General features: G+C 40.3%; 1 protein-coding gene across 6 annotated transcripts; it reads right to left on the reverse strand.

The window, feature by feature from the left end:
* Positions 1–198: 198 nt before the first annotated feature.
* MPP3 (membrane palmitoylated protein 3) lies at positions 199–25,726 on the reverse strand. 6 transcript variants are annotated; one of them, XM_039565670.1, is made up of 19 exons: positions 25,643–25,726; positions 21,159–21,262; positions 19,807–19,925; positions 19,237–19,314; positions 17,127–17,207; positions 16,467–16,604; positions 15,458–15,539; positions 14,567–14,652; positions 13,013–13,087; positions 11,846–12,042; positions 10,175–10,239; positions 9,014–9,034; positions 7,287–7,328; positions 6,679–6,843; positions 5,933–6,013; positions 4,447–4,540; positions 3,591–3,699; positions 2,607–2,729; positions 199–1,666 (listed from the first exon to the last, which is right to left on the reverse strand). In XM_039565670.1, exons 2-19 carry the CDS (start codon positions 21,181–21,183, stop codon positions 1,484–1,486), a joined length of 1,764 nt encoding a protein of 587 aa, XP_039421604.1. In that variant the 5' UTR covers positions 21,184–21,262; positions 25,643–25,726; the 3' UTR covers positions 199–1,483. The 6 variants fall into 6 exon arrangements, with proteins under 6 accessions (XP_039421604.1, XP_039421607.1, XP_039421605.1 ...); XM_039565673.1 differs by lacking the exon at positions 25,643–25,726 and adding an exon at positions 24,140–24,245 and having other exon boundaries at positions 3,618–3,699; XM_039565671.1 differs by lacking the exon at positions 25,643–25,726 and adding an exon at positions 24,140–24,244 and having other exon boundaries at positions 199–1,663.
* Positions 25,727–25,733: the final 7 nt, after the last annotated feature.

The raw sequence follows: 25,733 nt of genomic DNA on the forward strand, positions 1-25,733 counted from the left end.
ACAAGTGCAGAGACCTGACTGGAAAACGTTCTTTTTTTTTTTTGTAGCAGTGGGAATGGGACCTCAACGCTCACAGGCAGGACCATCCATGAAAGCTGCCACTTGGAGAGGATGGATAGGGGTGGGGAGGATGGATGGGGGTGACTCTTCTACACAACTTTTTGGGCTAGACATAATGTAGATTCAGTGACACTGGTATGTAAGAAATGTGCTTTTAATATGTAACTTTTAGTTCTGCTTAAAGAGTAACATCATACTGTTAAGATATAAGGAACAAGACTGGTACACCAAGAGGTCTTGTTTAAAGGGCACAATACACAGGAAGTATTAGACCTCAGCAGGCAAGTGAGAATAGGAACTAGTTACAGCTAACATGCACCTGTACAATGCTCTCCCCTCACACCCCCCAATTATAAAGCACAGCTACTTCCAGAACCATCTCTGCATCTTCTTATTAAGACCCACTTAAAAATACTGTATATTCAAGTCTCCTCAACTATATACAAGATCCTTTACCAGTTAAGATTTCTTCTTCAGGCCAATCAGATACTCTGGAACCCTTTACCAGATTTGGAACAAAAGTCATAAATGCTGGAAGGATGATGATTTTGAGCTGTAGCACAGCAATTTATTACTTCAGGCTCCTCCTTTTAGCGCCCTTTTTAGAGCTGTTCCACTGGTGTTAAGGCTGTGTCCCATCAGGTAGCACAGGCAAAGATGTTTTGCAGAAACTTAGCTTCTTAAATGTCCTATTTTAGAACCATATGCAGTTGTTTTCATGTACACTATAAAAATCTATGTTTTATGAGCTGGCCAGCCATACAGGTACACTCACAAGTTGTTTAGCATTTGTCCTGTGTCAGTGGAAAGATAAGGGGAAAGTGGGCATAAGCTACAGATGAGCAGCCTAACACTGGTGCAAGACAACTTGGAGTACTGGGAAGTGTGATGGACATACAAAACCCCCTTCTACAGCTGGCCTAGTTTTTAGTGCTTAACTGGAAAGGATTTCCAATCAATGCTTCTGTGTGAAGGGAAGCATGTTTTCCTGGCCAGTTGAACTTCAGAGTAACTGACACGGTGTAACCACTCTCCAAAGAACACTCTTCCAAAGCTTGTTCCCAAAGGGTACTTTATTCTGAGGTTTTTTTTCTAGCCACAGTGTCTCAGCACGAAAATGCTTTGGAAGTGTGGGACCCTCTGCAAAACTCCATTGTAACAAAATGCACTATTTACAGTCTAAAGATTGGACTGGCTTCTTTAGTCTGAGTATCGACTTCTTTAAGGACAGCTGCTATTCAAAATTTTGACTCAGAAAGGCAGTGTCAGCTTGTGACTTTGTTGTTTTTCCTCATACAGTCTTTATGTACTGCCTTCTAGATAAGACCAGCAGTTTTGAAGCAAATTCAACGTATTCCCCTTTTCTATTTCAAGTATTTACAAAACATTTTTATACAATCTTTCCCTTAAACATGGTAACAAGCTATGACCTAACCCAGCTGACTGGCACCCAAAATGAATCCTTGTTTAGTTTCTCTAACACACTTTTCAGCTCATTACATGCACTCTGGAGATCTTCTTTCACCAGTACAGTGTCAATTAAATGGCCATACTGCTCTTCAATGAATGCTGCTGAATTAATAATTTCCTGCTGCTCTTCATCCTGCTGATCAACACAAGATGTTGGTATGACATTTACAGCATGTCTTTCTAGTTACTAGCATTTTAAAGTATATTAGCACAATGAGTCATTACTGTGAGAAAAGAACATGGAACAAAAGCTGCTACCATTAGGAAAAGGTATTGAAGATATTGAAACTGAGCTCAAGGAGCAGTATGTTACTGGTAGCTGTTCCAAAAAATGCAGGAGACCTTAGGGAAGGGGGGAAATATGTTACAGGAGGGACATAAAATGGTGATGCTGCACTTTATGTACTCAGAGTTGCTGCCCTAACCTAAGACATGGAAACCACACTCCTCAAAAACTGAAAGGGAATGCTGCATGCACTGTCTCAAGTTCAGTAATTTTGAGGGCTTACACAAAAACTTACCAAGTGAACAAAGTTCTGTAACATAAATTTAAGTTCAAGTTACCAAAGTAATGACATTATGCACTCTGTTTTTGTTCAGATTTACACATCACCTATTTGCAGCTGATCTAGGTTTGATCCTCAGAAGACATCCACATACTGTTTTGTGTGCACACCATTAAAACACTGTGTGACACTGGTGTGGCTGTCACTTTGGAGGTATAAGAAATAGCTGGCTAGCATTACCATTGCTGGTGCTGCTCATCAGAACTGTAAAATGACTACTGGTTTATCTGAGTTCAGTAACAACTTCCCCTGCTGCAGCCTTGATGATGTACCCAGATCCATATGGAAGAGTGGCACTTGGCTTCATGTTACTTTAAAACTTGAGTATATAAGGAGTCAAAAATTCCATTCTAAAGTTCCATCTGAAAGGCTGTATGTGCACAGGACCTACTCAGGGTCCCACTTTAACTCTTGTTGTCATGGAAGAGTAGCTCTTTCATGTAACAGAAGTGCTAGCCCAAATACTTCTTTCATGGCTAAAAAGAAGAGATTAGAAATTAGAATACTTACAAGGGGGGCTGAGATTTCTTCTGACATGGGAGATTTTAAGACATGTTTTTTCTTTTCTGAAATGAGAGGCTTCACGAAGATAACGTAAGGCTTAAACTCAGGAGTCCTCAAGTGCTTTACTGCCTGTGAACAGATATTTTTTGTTATCAGACTTCTTTTTGCTGCATGTCAATGACAGACTCAGACTGGTTTCAGTAGTTTCACTGGTACAAGCTGACACACTGTGAAGTCCTGTGTACTACACATCTGACCACAGCCATCTTTTGCTCTTCAAAGGTTCATGCCAGTGGCTAACACACTCTTGTGTGCATGGAACATGGCCTTAACAGCACACCTGCCTTGCTTTGCACTGTGATTCCAAGGAGTGAGGACATGGCAAAAAATACTGAGGCAAGTATAAAAAAACCTGACTTCATGGGCAAATTATGGTTTGCTTCTCTCAAGCAGCCGAACACTGCAAATCTTAAACTTGGAATTCATCTGAGGGAGTACCACGAGTCTTTTCCTAGCCCAGCTACAAAATCTGAATCAAAATTTCAAGTATTAACTCACAGCATGAAGGTATTAAGAGCAGGTCTACTGGCACTGCTTACAATGCTAGTGTCCTGGGGTGATTCCTAATGTTACTGTATTCCATATCTGCACCCAAAAATTGTTCCTGTATCTTTGAGGTCCTACAAATGAGAGCCCTGGGTGTGTGTTGTGTGTGTGTGTTGGCCAGTGTTTTTAAAAACCAGAACTAGAATGTAAAAAACAACTCTCTTCTAAGTATTCTGTCCAGGACCTGAGCAGGCTGGGACAGTGATGCACTTCAGTCCCACAGCAAGGGAAAAGTCCCACAGTGACAACTACTAAAGAGACATCCAGGCTGTACCAGCTGGACATGTAGGAACTGTAACCACTGCACTGCTTTCCCAAGAGCCCTATTCTGTCAGCCAGCAGTAAATCATATTTGCTTTCTTTGAAATAAGCTGCAGAACTTACTTCAGGTACCACATCCACCAAACAAACCTTCTTTTTGGCCATCACAGATCGGATTGCCTCCAGACTTGTACCGTACAAATTTTCCTTGTATTCTCCATGTTCCACAAATCTAAAAAGTCAATACATTTTTAAATACCAGCTACAAAAAATATTAAGAATATTTAACTTAGAACATTTAACAGCTGTTTCGTGAAGTCACAGTAGTCAAACAGGGAGGAGAAAGGCAGAAAATCAGGAGTAGATGGGTAGGGATTTAAATTTTTTCCACTTTTTTCCCCCTTCCTTGCTTAGTAGCAATTCTTCATGTATCACTAGTAGCTAATCAGCACAAAAAGGGGAAGAAGAAAGGATATTTTTCACAGAAAATAGAACAAAGCTGGCAAGGAAATGGACTGCAATTCTTCCATCTTTTGGGAGACTTAACAATCTGAACTGTGAGGAAACACACTCAGGCTCACAGAATGGTCAGTATAGCCACAGATTCACTCTTCCACACACTTTCAAGTAGACTTGTGAATAAAACTTTTGGCCCATCATATTAAACAGAGAGTGAGCAGGCCCAACTAAATACCTGTTACTTTCACTAGATTAAATTCTGACCAATCACAGCACTTATGCAGGTTTAAATTCTAACTCAGGAGCCTCCTACTAATGTTATTGCTAAATGGCTTCTAGCTGAATTTTTGAGTTTGCTCTAACAGTCCAGACTCAATAAAGAGCTTTTTAGTTGGAAAGCTGAACCCTTCTAATACAGCTAATCCAACTGGCCACCTGATTTTGGTATTCATATGATGTAAGATTGGACAAGCAATATTTTTAAATAGTCAATTATACCAGTATTTTAAAATTAACTCACTTGTTTTGCTGCACATCTGTCTCAAATGATTGCTTAGAAACAAAATTGTATTCTACTCCCTCTCTCTCATGACTTTTCCTTGACCTTGTTGTATCTAGAAGAGAAGGGAAGCAAGACATGGGAGACATATCAGCCTTTGCAAACGTTTTCTCTACTTAGTTCCAGTCACATTTTCACGACCTCCAACAAGAAAGTTACACAGTGGCAAATTCAAATGAACAAAATATAAATCAAACCATATCATTTTGTTTTAAATTCAATCCCAAATACTGTATGACCAAAAATGAAGTTGTTTTGCTCCCGATAGTGCTGTAACTAGCAAAAAGAAATTAGGAAGCATCCTTCTTACACCTGGTAGATGCAGCAGAGGATATCCTACAGAAAACAGTGTAACTTAACTATTTGGAATTCTGGACTCTCATTTTCTTGGAAAACTCAAAAACAAAACCAGGACGTATATAAAGTTCTATTATGCTGCTTTTGAATTTACAGTAAGAATATTGATGGCTGTTTTCCCAAAGTACTGTGAAGTTTGCATAATTATGAGAGTCCCTTACTCTTGGTGTAATTTCTTTTAGTAATTGTTATTACTGTAGGAGAAGCTTTGATGATCATTCTACAAATCTGTGCCTGACCATTAAAGTAATGTCTGCTATTCTTTTTCTGTATGTGTTTAAATTCAAGTAGGAATTACCCATCTGAGTTCTTCTGCTAACTTACTGAAGTCTGCCTGAAAAACTTTTTAAAGGTCTTAAATAACATATAAACAGTGCCCTCAATGTTAATTTTCTGGATTCAAAAAGTAGCTTGTTGGGGAATACAAATAACAATGGATTTTTTTTGTGTGTGTCTGATAATTCCTTTTTTTTTAGAAAATAATCCAGTAAAAGAAACTCAGTGTAACTCTAGCCACAAAGCCACGCAAGAATCACTCATTTCTCTATTACTTTGACTGGCTTGTTTGAACAGCCTAGATATACTAATCAATAACTTAAAATCTTGCCCAAATTTTGACTTGGTTTATTGCTGTCTGCTTTTTTTTTAACTGCAGCTGTAATGCTATTCTCTAGAAAAATCACCCTCTTTTAAACACACAACGTTTTGGCTGACTCTTAAGATTCTAGTTTATCACACCAGCTCTCTCTGCAAGTCACACTCCATTTTTTCTTCCTGTATTAGGTTTTTCATTCTTTTAACAGACACTGCAAAATGCAATCTGCCCACTTAGGAAAACACAATTAAAAAAACCCCACTGAGCTGACAGAATTCCAAAATGCATGTGTGCCAAGTTACATAATGATTTATTCAGCTATCAAAGGCAGACACAGTATATGACAATGAGAAAAATAATTTGAAGTACTTCATAAATATGCATAAAATCAGTAGTCAGAACACAATTTATCATCAGTGCAGATGGCACCACATTCATTAGACAGCAATTAGGGAATAAAGATGCAACAAACACAAGTCAGTAAGTTTTACTCACGTGGAACTGCAACACCATACTCCTGTGGGTTCTCTGACACAACTTTTTGCTTGAGCTCACTTAACTTGGCCCCCAAGCAACCTAATAAAATAAAACTGACTGATAGATTTCTGTGTGAAATGAAATACAGCAGAAAATAAATGTATCAGTTTCACACAAATAGTATGATTCAGAGTGTGCTTGAAGAAACCACTTCATGAGAGACCTCATGACCTGGTCTGCCATACTCTGCTTTGAAGAACATCATCAGGAACAAACTGAATTCCTTGAACAACTGCTGGACAATCCTCTGGCAGACACTTAAGTCAAAAAATCTGTAATCTCAGCAGTTGGTTCTATGAGATACCTTTGAATTCTAGGGCATCCTGGGAAGCTGGCTCAACACCAGGCTGAGTTAAAATTGCATGCAAAATCCTGTTAGATAATTCTAACATCTACCTCTTCATCAGTAGTTCTGACAGCCTAACTAAATGCTGGAGTAACAACCAAAGGAAAGTGAATCAGAAAAATGAGAAATAGTCCTGCATCATTATTTTTACAAGGATTTGGTGAGTTTGATTCCTTGGTTTTTTTTTCTTTGTTTTTAATGTAATTTAAAATAAAAGAGTGAGTTCTGACAAAAATCAGAAAAAACATTTAAGAACCACAAAAACCCCCGAACCAAACATCTAAAGGAAGCTTCTGGAAGTGCAGGATAAGGGAAGAGGGAGAAAGATGAAAAATTTTGAACCAACTGGGTATCTTACCAATCAAAACCACCAGCCTTTGCTGTTCACCAGGCTGTTGCTGATACTTTGTGACTTCTTCGTATGTTAGGAACTCAGCTCCATCTGCCTGCTCTGCTTGCTTGCCTTCATTCACGTTGTTCTCCTTCTCTTTACGACTCAATCTAAAGCTCCTGCGTAAACCAGCTGTGCAGAAAAACAGAAGATATATTGACATGTCTCCACTTATCCAGATTTTGAAGCTTGTTCAGCTACAAGTTATTGTCTTCAAATATGAGTTATGCCCACAAATTTCGTTTATAATCAAATCAGTGCATATATGCTAATATTAGAGGAGAAATGTTTGCATATGGGATAGAAAACCAAGCACCCAACCTGTAATAAAAACCCCTCATATAACCTTAACCTGTCAAGAATTGGTTATGCCAAAGTCCAATTATGCCTCCTCACAGTGATAATCTAGTTTATTAATGTAATGTTAATGGGAAATTAATAGACATAGTCCAGTTTTAATTTTTTAATGTGGAAGTGGGTTTTTTGGGGCGTTTTATTTGGTGGGGTTTTTTTGTTTTCATTTTGGTTTGGGGTGGGTGCGTTAGGGAAGATGTAAGGGGTTTTTGGTTACTCACCTATGTAGTGTCCATTGAAATATCCTTCACAATCACAGTCTTCTGTAAATTAAAAAGCAAGGAAGTGCAGGGTAGGGGACAGGGGAAAGGAGAGTGAGAGGGAGGAGGGAGATATCTTAGACAATGCGTGTGATACAAGTCTGGCTCATTGGCAAGGAAAAGAAATTTAATATCCTGCATTGTTTGCACATACTTTTTTACTATAAACATTACTGATACCAAAACAATACTTGCCTTGGCTAGTGGTTTGTATTTGAAAAAATCCTTGACTTTGATATTGAGCTAGAGAATTTTGTATCTTGGTATTTACAGTTCCCAGAGTTTATGCTTTTCAGCATTCACGACATTTGATTAGTGCTGCTGGTAAAAGTATGATACTCAGCCTTAGGTAAAAAAGAAGACTCCACAAACACAGAACTCTTTTTTTAATGAGTAACTTTATAAATGAGTATGATTATGTAAGAAAATTGCCTCTTCTGGTATTTCATTATCATTTGGGCTTGGAAAAAAGGGATCAGAAATGACAAAGAGGAACTCTAACCCCCTTCATTTTGACCAAGTTAAATTATCATTGCTTATTAATTCTTTATTAAAAAGATACAATGCTCTGGTCAGATGCATTGTATGTAAAGTAACATGTTTCAAATCCCCAATCTATTCCTCCTCAAATTACAACCACCCCCAAGGCCCCTAAAAGTGTGCATAACAAAACCATGATATTTAGCTGCAATAAAATACACTGCAATCCTAAGACAACTGCCGAGTTCTCACACTTCCTGAAAGAGGGGTACCTGGTTTGTTAACATTTAGGCACCTGTGCCCTTGCAATATCTGCAGAACTCTACTCATTTTAAGGTGGTGGTGTATGGTTCTGGGATAAACCCAACCATAAGCAAAAATATATGCAGCTTAAACCTTTCACAAAAGGTGCCAGTCAAGAGAGGGCTTTTGGTTTTTAATGAACAGTTGCATGCAGGTTTGTAATCAAGCAATGCCAACGTGTACTCCTGAAACATTATGCCTACATAAGATAAAGTACAAATAGCAATAACATCAATCCATAGCTGAGATCAGAGCTATTTTCTGCTCTTGAAGGTAGGCTCTTTCAGACTTGTGCTTTGACAGCTGGCCATGACTGCTATACTCTAATTACAGAATATGATTAGTACTTTCACCAAAGTGATGGAATACTAATGCTTGGAATATGAACCTCAAGAAGCAACTGTAATGTGAAACAAAAATCACAGCATACAGAATTCAACAGGAAATACCTGATATTTGGAAGGGGTCTGGTACAGTGACATATAAACTGCTTAAGCCCAACACAGTTGTTCATAATGAAAATAACACAGCAGTCCAAATGAACAATGAAGACAAATCACTTTGGATTGGTACAGGTGCCCTAAAATGTTAAACCCCAATACTTCTTTATTTTTTAAACATACCAGCTAGAAAGACTGCATTTAACTTTGAACCTCACTCAGAAACCTACAGAATGTGTAAATATGTATCAGAAGACAAATCTTTTCTCTTCAATCAGAAGCAAACTGGGAAGTTATCATTACTTAAAGTCATCAATCTGAATTAGATTAATTTAAATAATAATTCACGAAGAAAATGTCCTAGGAACAATACATCTACTATTCCCTTTGGAATCGTAGCAAGTATTTTAGACAATACATTGGTTGTTTATATTTGGATAGAAAGTGAGTTAGGAGAGTACCTACCTTTGTCAGAAGACTGATCATCTATAGTTAGCATGAAAGGCAGAGTTGGGAAGATATTAAAAGATGGATAAATAATTGAGCAAAATTAGAGAAAATGGAAAGGAAGGTTCTTCTAGTTTGATTTGCTTAACAGGCTTTTCTAGTGTAAAAAAAATACTGCAGTACAATACCCACATCAACTGATTAAAGAATTTTGAGCTGGAATTTAGCATTATAACCAGTTATCAGCTTAATTGTCTCAAAAACATCTGAGATAAAGCTTAAGCAGCAATTCTCATTACATGCCTCCTAATTTGAATGCAATGGAAACTAATTTGGAAAAGCTTCATTTAAATCAGTAATGCTATTTTATAATTTGATTGAGCATCTTCCCTCCTTGTAGTGTAACAATACCTGTATCTCATCATGCACCAATTCACTTATACTACTCAAGAGGGACAATTTCCTGATTCCTTGTCTCCATGAGGGTGGCAGTCCTAGCACAATCCTGGTTTCACACAGTCACAGGGCTTCTCCCCACATCAAGAGTGCCTGTGCTGAAGCACCCAGGAGCAACAGCAACACATTTTGGGATAACCATACCATCTTCTGCTTTCCATCACTTACTGGCAATTTCCTCACAAGTAGCATTTTTTTTTGTGACTAATTCAGTGACAGAGAAGACCAGCTCTGTAACATTAAGCCTGAAATATAGATTGTATTTCCAGCTCCAGTGATTTTTCTCTTCTTTAAAGGTACACTGTATTGTCATATGAGTTTAGAGCAATCACATGAATTTAAAGTAGTTTCATGCACTTATATAAGAATTTCAAGAAGTATGCATTAAGTTATTCTTGAAACTTTCAAGTTTCAAACCATAGAAAAAGTGTGAACACTAACAAATTTTAAGGCATCTAAATATAAGGCTTCATGTTCTTGAGAGCAGGAAGAGAAGCAGCTATGTTTTTTGAAAACAACAGACACTAGCAACACTGGATAAAGCTCAAACCCAAATCCTCCCCTGTGGCAGCCTGGGTCCATGCATATCAACCAATGGCAGATTGTATTCAAAATATCAATCAGTGGTAAAATACACTCAAACACATCCTTATTGAAATAACAGAAAAATACTGAGAATTTAGTATCAGTTAAAACACCACTGAAAGAACACAACAGACTTACATAATGGTTTCTTTGGAGTTCTGGAATTCTGCAGAGTGCCTGTTGTTCTTCTGTAGATCAGTCGTCTGAATAGAAAATCATTGTATTTTAGATATGTAAACTCAGAATTATAGAGATTTATAGCATGTTATACACCCAGCATTGAAAATAAAGAATGAAATAGTGCTCTTTCTTAAAAACATTAAAATGTCTCTGATTCAACTACTTAAAAGACTTTCTTTAAAACTGACAGTCACAGATTGTTACTGGTAAGGGAATGAGAGAGAAGATTCTAAAACATTTTATGCTTTCATATATCAGAGCACAGAAATCAATAGTTTATCAATCCAATTTTTTTATTTCCCTTTTGCCCACATGATCTTTTTTGCAACATTAAGAAAAGTAGATAACCTTTGGCCAGAACAGTCATTGCAGCTATGCATACATAGAAATCATCCACCTTTTTCCAGAACAATTTAAAGTTTTCTGTTATTTACTAGTAAACAAACCAAGTTACCCAGCTTATATGAAAATGTACAAACAGAGTCTCAAGTAAAATTTCCTTAGGTGTTAAAATCACAAACCAGATCTCAACTCCTATTTGCTCAACACCTCCTACCAAAAATCCAACACTAAAAATACCCCAACAATCCAGCACAGAAATCCAGCCCTCAAGAAACCCCTCACTGCTGGCAATTGGAATCACAATTTCTTCCAAAGTGTTGTTTTGCAACAGATCAATATTTATAACAGACAAAAGATGCTGCTCAGGCATTTATACAGTCACTCAGGGGAAACAGATACCGAAGCATTTCTATATTCCCACATTTTTACATGTTTACAACATCTGAAAAAATAAAAAGACTGCAGTGCAGCAGTGCAGCACCATTTTTTGACATATATGCATGCCCAGAAAGAAGGAAACAGCTGCTCAGGCAGAATCTGCCTAACGTTTCAAAGGAGCTTTCATGTAGTGGAGCCAAGACCTCAATTAGAAACCTTATGGAAAGCATGCAGGCAACAGCATCAGATGTGCTCAGCTGTTGGATACCCCACATCTTTAACACCCACAATCCAAGGATGACGTATCTAGTGATGTGGAGTAAGAATCACAAAGTGAGACCAGTGGCTTAAAACAGATTCCTTCTCAAATACAGGACTTCTGTACTGTAAAGACAAGAACTGAGGGATATTTTTGCTTTAGAAGATACACGTATCTTGCTGTGAAAACAGAGAAACTTCAAGCTCTAGAAGGTATCCCGGTCCAAGCTAAATACTCTCTTAGGAGCCAGAAGAAAGATCAGATAAAGTTTTCCTTATTATTATTATAGGCATAAATTCAAAAGAGTTACAATAAATCTGTGCAAGTATACAAGGCTGTGAAATACAGTGTCTCCATAAGCCAATAGACTGATATTCCACATTTCATTTCATACACGTTTGTTTAGCAAGTGCTTCTGTCCTCATGCTACAAAGCATTAAGTCAATGGCAAACTACCCAAATCAAGCTAGGAAGTTTATTATGCAATTGGAGAAGATGCAGCTTTTTAGCACTTTCCTCTAAGCAGCTGTATTTACCCTGGCATGACCATGCCCTTCATTTTCTGTGAAAAAAACCCAGCACAAAATCAATGTGACACTATATCCACGTGAAAGAAAAAAAAAAAAAATCTGTAATCTTTGCTGACAAACCTTTCTTGGAACTGTTTAGATGGGATCAAGCCTGCCCTGAGGTTGGTATCCCCGACACGCTTGGCTTGCCACCACGTGGGATCATCTTGGCTTACAACTTCTAGGACGTGTCGTCTTTTAAATGGCAGCCCAGCTTCCTGGCAAGGAATGGCTCTGTCTTCTTTGGGATTATAGCAGAAAAGTGCCCTCATAAACACCTTTAAAAGAAAGTTAACATGTCATTTCTTCTTGTCCTATCATCTGGAATTTCAAACTGCCTTTGAAAGGTTTTCCCCAATGTTAACACTGCTAACCATATATACTCTTTATCCCTCCTTCAAGCACTCAAAAATACAGACACCTAGCAAGCTTATGCAGAAAAATAAATTAACTTTCCAGCACACACCCAGTCATTATATATTGGCATTGTGGAAGATGAGACTCAAAAGACTAAAGTCCCAAGAAACACAGATCACAACCTACATGAAGTACAAAATGCAATGAAGAAATGGTTGAAAAAAAATAAGGGTAGGGAGAAAACAATAAAAATGGATTTATGGCAAAGTTGCCCAGCTGTAAAGACTGTCCTTAAAGTGTTCCTTTAATGCATCAAAATCTACTGTTCAACTTTGGATTTGTATCTTTAAACTATTTAACACATAACAGCAGAACCACTTTAGAAAGTGATTTGTGGGCTTCAGGGAAAAATTCAGCAACCAAAAGCAGGGAAGCAGAGAGACTGACAGAGGAATCCTGTAAAGGGCCAGTTGAGCAGTAAGTTATTGCTGGTCACAGAGGGCAGATGAAGTGGGCTGATGGGGTCACATGATGGATGCAGCTCTGTTTGCAGAGAGGTCCGTTTTCACTCGAGTGGCAAAATGCCCAGAGATAATGGACAGACTGCAGCTGCCATGGTAAGAGGAGACAGCAGAACACCAAATTTAATTACATGAACCAAAAAGAAGAGGCTAGATTTCAGAAATGTTATAAAAGAACATGTGCCAAGATGAAGAGGAGAAGAGTCATGCAAGTAATTCTACTGAATAAAAGGGTACTGCACAAGAAACCACTCTCCTATCTTTGTAGTTCCATTCTGTGTCTGTGGCACTTCCCACTGGAACAGCAGGAATGGTGCATTTACAGAGATGCCAGGCTGTAAAGATGTGCTTCAGTATTTCAGCTGCATACCTTGCTGTCCTTCAGACGATCTTCTTCTTTGATGGCTGGAATTATTTTTAATGTTATTGACCCTCGAGATTGAGCCTGAGAAAAACAGAAATGGATTTTTACTTTGAAAGCAGGACAAGGATACAATGCAGACTATTCATGCTCCTGTTAAGCATGTCTCCTTCTCAAAACTCTTAACAGGACAAGCTAATCCACTATTTACCTGCATTACAGAGACTAGCATGATGTTGAATGACTCCACAAAAGTGTCTTGCCCATGGAGACATCCACAGGAACTACTGGGCTAAAACATATTAAGACCTGCACTAAAATTCCTTTGTTTGCTTTTAGCAGCTGCATTAATTTCTGGGCTACAGTTCACAGGACATTAAATACTTCTGTGGCTTTTAGTACGACACTGACTTAAATTATTGCAGACTAATAATTTTAAAATGCTGCTTTGAAAAATACTGCTGTGTTTTCTCCATAAAACTGGAGAAAACTCTAACTGGTTAGAGTGAAATGTAAACATCTATAAAAGAAACACCTACTTTCACTCTAGAAATCTTTACTAGTAAATGACAATTATTAGTTACAGTGAACTAAAAAGCACTTCTAGGTCCTTCAGAAGTCTAGAATGGGTTTATCTTATCTATTTTAGACGCCTTATTTCGCATGAGATGAACTGTGTTGTAGATAAACCTGCAATTCTGCACAGATTAAAAAGCAAACACAGCCAAACATTTGTAGCTTTTCTTCAAAAAATAAACCATGGAAAGGAAAGTGTTACACTTCAGGCATTAGTTCACATGGGACAGATGTAATTAGAAATTACAGAGGACAGATGAATAGCATCCCAAGGTCCCCATAAATAAAACTTTACACACTATTTCAAAGTGGTTTTAACAACCCCCCGCCCCCCAAGATAAATGCAGTCATTGTCATTATTTGGGATTATTTTGATCTAAATTGAAATTAGGTGATGGAACTGATGCCAGTCTTCTGTGTTGCCAGTCTCCTTACTGTGTCCCTAACTCCACTCCACACCAAGACAAGGGGGAACCATGCCACAAGAGGGAAGTCAGAGACAAAGAAGCGGAAGAGCTACAACACTTTCTACCAAGATTTGTGGGTGTTCATGTTAGAGAAGCTTGAAGCAAGAATTTGTTCATGTCACCAGGAATCTGCTGGTAAAGAACAGACTGACAACTCTACTGAACACATGGACAAGACTTTCTTCAGCTTCCTAACATACCACACTACGAATCATCTTTAGGAATGTACTTATACTTTGCAGTTTGCTTGTCATAAACAAAGCATTAAAGGGAAGTTCTTGACAGAGCAACACGTTAACTTTGTATTTGTATCTTACTTGGTACCAATCCAGTTCGCAGAAGTTTCTGAAGTCAAAAGGAGAAGACTAATCCACTGGGAGAAGAAAAACTCTTAATGCAAAGACAAGCAGGGATTGCATCTTTTAGCTCTATATTTTAAACTCAGGGTTAAATTTCATCATCTACTGTAACTACTAGATCACCAAACAGAAAAGATCTTGAAATGAAAATCAGTGCAGACCAAAATCTGACTTATTTCTTCTGGTCGTTTGTGAAGCACAGTAATACCATTGACTTCTCTTAGTTCATCTCCAACATGGACAAGACCTGAAAAGATGGTAAGTAAATTAAAATAGGTCTAGAGACTGGAAAGCACCACTCCTGTGATGTCGAGCCTAAGTCATTAGAATGTACTTCCTCTCCTCCCTCATCCAGACTGATGGATTTAGTACTAGAGCCAAGTGCCTTTGTTGGAAATGAGTGCCTTGAAGTCTCCTGCCTTTATTCCTTACAGCACTTTCTTTCCATGCAGCACAGTCTCAAAGAAGAGCAGCATGCAGACAGGCAACTTGTGGCAGGGTACTCTGGAAAATCACTATTAGGATCAGTATTAAGTATCATGCAAAACTGGAATAGTTTAATGAGTGTGACCAAGTCTTATAAAGTCAGGGGACACGCTGCTGCCTATAAAGGCAGGAATGACATGTCTGTCAACTGACAGATCAATACTACACAGTCCCAGAAAGCAAGCTAGACTAAATTTTTTTTTAACAAGCCATGAAGAGGCTCTGCAAGTTTTAGGTTTGTTTATCCAGTTCAATAAGAAATGTGGTACTTGTATATATAGCTACTGTCAACTGACATAAAAGAATGTCTCAGTAAAGCAAACAGAAAACAACGCATGATACACTGAACAAACCAACTAGATTAAAAAACATTCTTTGCTTTCTTTTAAAGCTCAAACCTACTTCTTCCATCTGTTTTCATTTTTTCCTAATGGCCATTTTAATAAAAAAATCGTATGTAATTATATTAACAGCTTACTGATGAGATACAGAAATGCTAAGTGCATGCTTAGGAAACTTTAGAGGTTTACAAATGCAACTTCAGAAATTTACTACTGCAATCATACCACTGCGATCAGCTGCACCACCTCTCATGATCCTTGCTACAATCACAGCTCCTGTATGTTCATCTCTTCTGATGGTAGCTCCCTGAAATAAAACATACCCCCCACCCAAAAAACCGTAAGAGATTTGCTCTGAATTCAGCAACCAGTGAAATAACGTGTATGCTATTATGTCTTTTAAACTGGAATTAATTTCTTCTATGGATTTTCTCTTTCTCCTTAATGATCTCCACCATTAATCAAGTTTTGCCCATGCAAAGTGATTATGGGAAGGTGCACACACCTTCCTTTCTGCTGACTTTGCTAAGTGCTTACACTTCCTGCATTATTGTGGTCATCAAAGTCACTCAAGTGTGCAAAACAGCTTATTGTAACAGATTTTCTCTCTTCCTCTTCTAAGTCTTTATACAATATAGTCAGCACTTTTATATATAAAAACAACAAAACCCAAGTAATGAGATTTTTTTCCTCCTCCTACCTCTGCTGGCAATACAAAGCTTTAATCAGGAATTCAGCCACTGCTCCCTTCTACTACTGCAATACACAAAAAGCAGATTTCTTTCCCAACACAACTGTTTTTTCTTAGGGAATCAATTTTTCCATTTCCATTTGTATAAAATTAGCACCTTGACAATATAATGCTTACATACAGGTATCAAACATACTCTTGCCATATATCACTGACTTTCATGCAAGTGAATATAAGTCATTGAAAGTTAGCCACAGTATGAAAAGAATTAACACATATAATAAGCATAATTGCTTCAAAATATACAGTTCCTTCATCATGTTTCCTGTGCTAACTGGCATTATAAACCCATGCCCATAAACCATTTAATGCACAATTCTGAAGGTGCATTTACCAAATTTTTTTATGTTATTTTATGAGCTTCAGAACACTCCCAGTTTCTGAAGGCCATTTGATGACATCTTCAGGTATCTCCTGCATACTCACAATAACACTCTTGCACTATAAAGTTTTATGACTGGAGATGGATTATCTAATATGTACCAAGGGTTCTTTATTTTTCACTAGGCGAACAATTTTCACTGATTCCTCATCAAAATCATCATCAAAATTATCAGGTAGAGGTGGAAGGGCTGGGTCAAAGTTCTTCTGTGCTACAGTGTCATGTACTACAAGCATTGCCTGCATAAAGGAAATAAAAAACAGTCATGTAATGGAGTAATACTGCAATTCCCAGCTCTCATGGTTCCAGTATTACAGCAAACTTAAACCTCCCCCTTTCTACCCTCACCACAAATCCTCCAAAACAGATTGAGCAATTATCTTACCCATCATGTAAACCATATACTGGTATATGCCACTGTTTAAAATAAATCCAGGCAACAATCAAGCTCAGCCTAAAAAAATTTTAAGTGGACTACGAAAAGCAAGAAGGTATCCTTTTCCTTTCTGGTCCCTCAGAAAACAGTAAGGAAGGGAGGAATGGAAGACAGCGTGGTGCATTCTGCAGGAAAGGCCAATGCTGTCTCTTTTCAATTTCCTTCACATCCTAAAGTCTGTGCAGGAAATCCCAGTGGAATAGAACTACTTTGCAGGAGGTTTTTCCTTTCTCCTAGGGATGCTTCAACACAACTTTTCTGATACAAAATGTTCTACTGCAATTCTGCAAAGGCATTTTGTTAAGATCTCCAATGTGTTTTTTACCCTGAGATGTGGTGTTGACAACAGCTGAAGTAGCTCTTTTTCTTCATTATTCACTGGTGCTGTCTGCAACTCTTCTATTACCTTTAAAATAAAAATTTACAACCTCAAAATTAAAGGAGTCCACCGAACAAGATCATGCATTTACATTTCTGCCGAGTGTTTGCTAACATGTATCATCCATCAAAGCAGTGCGCACAGATCAAAACCCATCCCAGTCCACAGTGCATGAAACCTGAAAGAAACCAAAGCTTCTTCAGCTATTTTTATTAGATAGTACAGAAGACAGCATTAGGAATCAGAATCATGATCCCTAAACATACATTTTAAGAGTTATTCCATCAATATAATTTCAGGAGTGACTTCTGAAATTTTCAAATCTATATGGAATACGTAAATGATCCCTGAAACAACACTTCTGTGCTTGTATTATTTGATAAAAGACTTTAAACCTTTCTCCAATCATTTTGTATTACCTGTGTGGAACATACAACATCACTTCCCTTGCTCCCCTGCAAAACGTGGATACCAAAGTATGCCCTGGAGTCTCAGGCCTTTTAAACAAAAGGTTAGAGAAATAATGGAGGCACTCCTGCACTGGGCTGCTTGGGTAGGAGGAGAAAGAAAGCAGAGGAGGGAGGAGGAAGGGAAAATGCATTGAGGCAAAAGAGATTTCCTTACCCTGTTAAGGGTTCTAAATAGGGAAGTCATACAGTTCTATAAAAAACTTCTCTGCTATTCTGAAGATGGAAATTTTGTATGACTTGGTAGCAATGCTGAGACTTTTGTGGAGGTGGTGCACTGTATCTGGGAACAGGGAGAGGGGGTATGCTGCACATTTAGATGGGGCACTGGGGTCTCCTGACTTTGAAAAGGGAGATATTTAAGCTCCCAAACCTTCCACCACCCTTTCCTACACTACGGTAGAAAATAGGTGCACGTAAAGAGTCATCAAATGCAGTGTAAATTTCACTTTTTCAGGCACATGGCATCGTTTTACACACAAATCTAAGACACAACTCTGCTCTGTGAACAGACTGGGGGATGAACTGAGTGAGAGCATCTCTGTGGAGAATGATTTGAGGATCCTGGTAGATGAAACATCAGATACACAATGGGAATATGTGCTTGCAGTCGAGGAAGACAACTGTATCCCAGACTGCATGAAGAGAAGTGTGGCCAGCAGGTCAAGGGAGGTGATTCTCTCCCTCTCCTCTTGTTCTCCTGAGACCCCCTCACCTAGAGCAGTGTCCAGTTCCAGAGTCCCCAGTACACAGACCTGTTAGAGTGCATCCACAGGAGGATCACGAAAATGCTCAGAGGGCTGGAACACCTCTCCTATGAGGAAAGGATGAGACAGTTGGGATTGTTCAGCTTGGAGAAGATAAAGCTTTGGGGAGACCTTACAGCTGTCATTCAGTACGTAAAGGAGGCTTACAAGAAAGAGAAAAGCTCTTTACCAAGGCCTGTAGTGACAGGACATGGGGCAGCAGTTTTAAATTGAAAGAGAGCAGATTGCGATTGGATAGAAGGAAGAAATTTTTTTATGATGAAGGTGGTGATACGCTAGAACATCTGTGTGGTGAGATGCTGGGAACAAGGTTGCCCAGAGAAGTTTTGGATGCCCCACTACTGGAAATACTCAAAATCAGGTTAGACAGGGCTTTGATCGATCTGATCTAGTGGTGGGTGAGCCTGCCTGTGGCTGGGTGGTCAGATGAGATCACCTTTCAGGGTCCCTCCAACCCAAACCACTCTATGTCAACAGCAATGCTGCTTGGGTTGTAATGGTTTTAAGTCTGAATGCAAGACTGAGTGCTTAGCTGGGATAGCCTATTGTCAAGAAAGGACTGAATGCTTTTTGCAGCCTCTCCCTCATGAAGGCCATTAATAAAATCCTTTCCTTCTGCATGAATGTGTCCATCTTCACTAGGCATTTAATAACTTGGTATCTTTGAGCTCTCATTTCCTTGATTAATCATGGCCAACAGATTACAATGCAGCTGGGGAAGATGAGAAATATGTTCACATATAGTACAATTGCAAAGCTTTGATTTGTTAGAAAAGCAGGTTGAAATAACAGGAAAATTATGAGACAAGAGTTTTTACTCACATCTTCAACTAATCCTGCTGCACTATGTAAAACAGGAGTTGGACTCTGTCTTTCATAATGACGGAGTTTTTCATGAATCTGAAAAAAGATTATGCAGGGATATTTCTACAGAGAGATACAAAACTTTCTAAATATACCTACACTGCAATATTTTTCTATTTAATGAACATAGATTATTTTCTGACACATCTCAGATAAATTTTCTTTGGGTTATTTTTGTTTTGTTTAGGAGTCTTTTAGTTTTCTTTTTGCTCATGGTAGTTTCAGACAGTCAGAAAATCTGTTAAGACTTTAGGAGCATAAAGGAACAAATGAAGCCATTTCACACTACTTTTTAGCTATGGGGCACTGTATCTTCATTTTAGCAAGAAGAGCAGAAAAATTTATTTCTGAACAAAATATGCTAATTGTCAAACATTATTAATCCTTGTGCTTAAACACACATATGCTTTGGTTGGTACAGAATTCTCAAAAAAAAAAAATTTGGCAAAGTAAATAGTTGATAAATCAAGGGAACAGAGAAAAAGTAAACTGTAAGGAAAATGTACATACATAAATGTAAACTTTTACCTTCATCAGGTAGCTGAGACTCCTTTCACTGAAGACATCCCTAAGGAATCCCATTTCCTCTTTATGATTTGAATCGGGTCTTAGTTGAGATGTCAAAAGGGCCAAAGTTTCATGCAATCCTAAATTTAGGTTCAGGACAGAACACAAACATTCTACACAGCATTTCTCATGGGACCTTCTACTGCAGCCTTAGCAGTCACTACATTTACTTGGGTACCATATTGGTGACCATCAACTTTGCAGAGAGACTTGTGTTTACCTACCCCTCATTTTGCAATGCTCCCTTCCTAAGTGGCAAACACAGCATCATATCAAGGCAAAAGCTAACAAAGCAATATTTATCTTGAAAAACATTATCTTTCATGTTTCCCACTTCATGTTTATTACCCTTTGTTTCCAAAACAACTAGCCCTCTGACAAACTTTGAATTTTTAGTGCCACAGCAGGCTCTCAAAATGACTGAATGACCTCCTTTGTTGCACAGGTACCAGCTCTACTTCCCAGCAACTTTGCTTAAAAGTGTTATCCTGCCCTTTCTGCCTCTGAGGCACCTGCAAGAAGCCTGACCAGAGGAAGAAAGGACTGGTGTAGATTTTCATTGTGGTGGAAGCAAAGCTTGTGGCTAGTTTTCTAAAAAAGTGTTTAAATCATCAATATCCCAATTTTGCAGTGCACAGGGCCAGACAAATGCTAGGTTTTTCCTGGTGAACCATGCCTGGGAAGACAAGACCAAAACAAAATAGGAAATAAAAAAAGAAAAAAAAAAGGGGGAGGGGGTTCAAATCTATTCCTGTGGCTATTCTCAGAGTGCATTTTGATCCAGGAGACTCAAACTCACTTCTGCTTTAATGCTAAGTATCATTTAGGATGCGTGACTTCACCCTGGGTAGCATACTGGACAAGCTAGTGAAGTGGCCTTGAATGAAGTCACTGTTACTTTAAGTTAAAAGGAAGAATATTAACAAAGTTTACCAACCCCTGTTCAGAAAATATTAAGAAGTGACACAGCAAGCAGCAGATATATATGGGCTGATCTTTATTAAGCAGGTGTAGAAGGCACTGTTACACTGAGAGGTCCAAGTTTGTCTACTTGAGCCTGTCGATCAGAATATATTCAGGTCTATCAGAATATATTCAGGTGCTCTAAGGTTCTTAGGAAACTGTTTCCTGCCAACTTCATTAATTTTCATCTTTTACACTCCACCTTCCTTTATGTAGGTAATTGCTAAAAATTACCAGTTGAATTATCTTAATTCTATTATATTTTACTCCAATTTCAATTAACTTTATGTGTGAAATACATATGGTAAGATTTCAGTCACTGTTCTGTTGAAAGCATGCAGATTAGTTACCTGAGTCTTCTGAAAGCACTGGCATGGCTTTGCTCTTAGAGACAAATGTTCAGCTTAAACCAACAGATTGTTTCTTCTTTCTGAACTTCGATTCAGAGGCAGTCCTGAAATGGGCAAACATAATACCTAAGCTCAATCATGAGAGAAAAATGTCAAGCATGTAAAAATAGCCAATTCCTAGAACCTCTTTCTCTCCAGTTTTCAGTTTAACCTGAATCAAGCCGAGTTCTGCAGTTATTCTGCTATGCAAGTAACAAAAAGAAAAATACTAGGTTATGTAATAACCATATTGTATCTTGGATAAAGCTGAGGCTGAAGAGAGTATCTCTCAAGACAGATAGTTTTAACAGGTCTAAATAACTGTCTGAAAAAAAAAACCAGAAAAGAAGGGCTGTTTAAAAGCACTGGAAAATATCAAATGCAGAAACAGAGCATGCAGGAAGATGCCACGTGACAAGATGTTCTGGAGCTTCCTAAAAGCACATCTCAAAGAAATCTCCATGTCCCTGGGATTCTGATGAAGACCACGCTACAGTTACGTGCAGCTCACTGAGGCTAGCAGGACTGTCACTCCATCAACCTTGGGCACAGCTACTATGGATATTATAAAAAATAAGGCTACTTCTACTGCTCAGAAATTTCTTTAGATACTTCTGCTGCAGATTTCTCTTGCCACTGAGAGCAAATGACTCCAGAGCAATTTTTTTTTTAATTTGTAAAAAAAGCAAAACTGTATCTATGCTTATAATTGCCAGTCCAAGATGAGACATTCTGTTTCAGGGCACTTATAATCTTGTTTATGCTTATAAAATCCATTAGACTAATATTTGCATAAAAATAAAGTTCCGTAACAGCACACATACTCCAACTCTTTGCTGAATACAATAAAGGATGCTCCTTGTGTTTCTATTTGTAGATAAGCCTCTGATATTTTGATTGTACGAAACAAGTTTGATGGTCTGCCAATTCAAATTTTTTTGACTAGCTGCCTGAAAATACCATAGTACTGCATGGCAAATTAGCATAGACTTATTTAGCATTTTCCACATTCCCGAATTTCTCTACAACCTGGTGAAATACTAAGCTCAACAGTCACCTGTGTTTTACACCCTGTATTTTCTACCACTACAATTAATTAATCCATCTGGGCATCAAAACATAACTGGAGTTCCCTAAGTAAATGAAATGAGTGTTGAAATTTCACTCTAATCCATGGATTGTACTCCAGTGGATTATATATACACCACACCTTTATTTAAACACTCTTATTACCCATTGCTTAGAAGAAGTAAACATTTCACTGACACACACACACACACACTTCATGCCAAAAGAAATGTACAGGCAACTCATTCCACTGCTTTGGCTCCTTGACTATGGCATTTCATTTGACACATATTTAAATATCAAATTTTTAAGAGAAAGAACTTCAATTGCATGCTTTATCTTTGCAATAACGTGTGCTTCCTACAGTCAAACCTATTTAGCACCAAACCCCACGAAAAGCCAAGTAATTTTCCAGATTCTTGGTGAAAAAGCAGCCTACACAGAAATCTGGAAAACACACATTTTATCATCTTAAAAACCTGACAGCAAACTCGGGAGCATCAGAATTACTCGAGTTAGGCACAGCAATCAAAATGGAGGCTTCCCCTAGAGGCATCTTCCATGCTCTGTAAAAATCCCGTTACACAGGACTGCCTGGAATGAACACTCCAAAGGATGAAAAGCTTTCCATACCCAGGGCTGACTCTCAAAGGTATTAAAATCAGCCCCAGCATGAGATATTTTGCAAGATGGGTCTCAAAACCATCAATCTGTCCTCTCATCACTGTAGTATGAATAGGCTTCAAATACACTTTTTGTCTTTGAAAATATCTACCTAAACCCTAATTAATTTTTCACACATCTCCTTGCCCAACTGCTCCCAAGACTGAATGCCTGAAGCACCTTTCTTATCTAGGAAAAGGACTTTTAATATTTGGAAAGGGCTAAATAAACTGAACTGATGCTCACCATGGAGTCAAAGTAGGAGATTAAACAGAAGCATAGTATGATCTGGCATATCCCCATTACCTTGGAAAATAAACCTACTGTGGTTCACAGCCTAACACAACATAAAGCTTCTGTAATCCAGATTGTACCACTCAAAACTATAGTTGCTTTCAGAAAGCAACAGCAGTTTTAACATTTTTCATAGCCCTAGCGATCCTGTCAGAAAACACATCCGTATGCTAATCGGGCCATAGCTGATGTAGCTGATCGCCACACAGGGTTTCGCCTCCCGTCCAAACCTGAGTGAAGCTGTCTTTCTCGGAGTACCGTACCTGCTCTAGCACGAAAAGACAGACTACTCAGTGGCTGACCGAAGTACGGAGAAAAATCGTACATCGTTCCCTGCTGGGCACCACGGGGCCAGACTCTTCCTCCGAGCCCCCACCTCAGGGGCGCAGCTCCCGGCCCAGCGCAGCCCGCGACCGGCGCTTCGGGGTCCTGCCTGACACCCCACGAGCAGAGCACGGCGAGGCAACCCCGAGAAGGGCTTTCCCGCCCCGGAGAGAGCTTTATGTGAGCTCCACCGAGCTCGGGTCCCACTGACTCTGCCGGAGGCCAGACTTGCGGGCCCAGACCTCCTCACAGCTCGACCGCGCACGGAGCGAGGTTACGTTCCGGACCGGACCTCCCGCACGCCAGGAGCGAGACGGCCCTTCCTGACCTGCTTCCCGAGCCGCGAGACCGCACTCGGCGAACACACTCCGGACCCACATCCACCAGGGACAGCTCCAAGCCCTCGGCCTCGGACTGAGCTCGCCAGGCACACCCAGCAGACCCGCGGGCTCCCGTCACGCCGGGCCCGCGCCGCGAAGGCAGCCCCGGAGCCCGGCCCGCCGCCGCCGGGCTGCAAAATGGCGCCGCCCCGGCCGCCGCTGCGGCCACCGCGCCGCGCCCCGGGACCAGCGCTGCCGCCGGGCCGCCGTTACCTGCGGGAGCGGGCCCCGGGCTGGGCTCCTGCGGCTCTGGAGGCGGCCCCGGCCGGCCGCGGAGCTCCCCGTAAGCCGGTGCGCGCCTCGCTCATGCGCCCTCAGAGCCGTTCTACGCACGCCTCCCTCCCTCCCCCAAGATGCCAGTCGCCTGCTCGGCGCCCGGGCTGCCCGGGGCTGGTGCAGCCCGCCTGGCTGGTCCTGCAGTGCACGCCGGCGGTTCGCAGCGAAATCGGGGCGTGAGCACACCGTCACGTTTAGCTCCTGCCAGCTCCGCTCCGGGGTTTCGCACCGGGAGTGGCGGCTCCGGACGCGGCTTTCCCGTGGGGGAGCGCCGGGGCGCCGTGCGGACCTGGGCGCTGCCTCGGCTTCCAGAGGCCCCTTTGGTGAAGTCACCCTTGGGGACTGAGTGTTGTGCATCGCCGACTAGTGCACTAGCTAGCAGTTGCTAGGTGTGCTGTGGCTTTGCAAGACTTAGAGGGCCCTGCAGAGAGTTTCCGATTTTTTTTTTTTTTTTTTATTTAATAGAGGGATTCATCCCAAGGGGGCACGGCGTTGAAGTGTGTTCAAAAATACGTGGGCAAATGGTGCCCAGAAATCAAGGGAGCAGAAGCTGACGGGCTGACCGTATAGGACAGATGGCAGGGCATGCTCAAGAAGCGATCCAGGCCTTAAAGGTGAAGACAAAAAGCTGTACTCAACGAAGGGGGTAGCCAGTGGACAGACAGAAAGTGAGGGTCACGAAAAATCACAGTATCTGCTAGACTCTACAGAGGTAGGGTTGGGGTTTTTTTTCTGAGAAAAGAAATTGTGTTATTTGGGAAACAGGCTAGGAACAGAGGAGTTTTAGCTTGCAGAGTATTCTAGCTGTTCAAACCTGTTCATCTACAGCTGAGAATTAAAATACTAATTATTTTTGACATTAAAAATAATAAATGCGGTGGAGGGGCAAGTCAGTTGCATAGCACCATTTTGAGCTTCTAATGCCTTCAATATTTAACACTGCTGATTTAGTATTTCCAGCAAAAACAGGAGAGCTGCATTGTAGCCGCTTAAGCATCTAGGAAAGGGTCTTTAGAATAGCTTCTCTGTGTTAAGCAGGAATGCCTAGACATAATTCCAGTCTAACTCCGATGGACCAGGCTTCACTATGGTAAAGACTATGCTTTACTTGGAATACTTATTTTACCTGAAATGCGGGCCGAAGATTAGCACCTTTGCATTTCTTTGTTTAAGAGATGACCTACCTCACGGTTTCCCTTTAAAATTCCTACTGCTGCCGGCAGCGCGGCCTCTCAGCGGAGGGCTCGGTGCCGCACACATCGTCACTGTCACCGACGGCAGCCCGAACTGCGCTGCCGGGCGTCAGGGTGAACCGAGCTGTGCACGGTCACCCTTCGGCCTCACCCCGGGGGTCCCTGAGGCGGAACGAGGCGCTGATCGCACGCGGCTGGCAGCAAAAAGCCGCCGGCGATCCATCGCCCGGACCGCAGCAGCACCCACCTCCGGCTGTGCCTCCTCCAGGCCCCGCCGCCCTGCCCGCCGGGGCTCGGCCAGACACGCCCGACGCTGGACCGGCCCCGGGCCCCGGCGT

Source organism: Corvus cornix, chromosome 27 (assembly GCF_000738735.6).
Source record: "Corvus cornix cornix isolate S_Up_H32 chromosome 27, ASM73873v5, whole genome shotgun sequence".
Classification (NCBI taxonomy): domain Eukaryota; kingdom Metazoa; phylum Chordata; class Aves; order Passeriformes; family Corvidae; genus Corvus; species Corvus cornix.

Excerpts from the sequence above, each read along its gene's own strand:
- MPP3 (XM_039565670.1), bottom strand. The coding sequence starts at position 21,183 with ATGCCAGTGCTTTCAGAAGACTCAG. Across the intron at positions 10,240-11,845 it reads TCTAAACAGTTCCAAGAAAG|ACGACTGATCTACAGAAGAA; the intron begins GTTTGTCAGCAA and ends TTTTCTATTCAG. Across the intron at positions 2,730-3,590 it reads TGGTGGATGTGGTACCTGAA|GCAGTAAAGCACTTGAGGAC; the intron begins GTAAGTTCTGCA and ends ATCTGTTCACAG.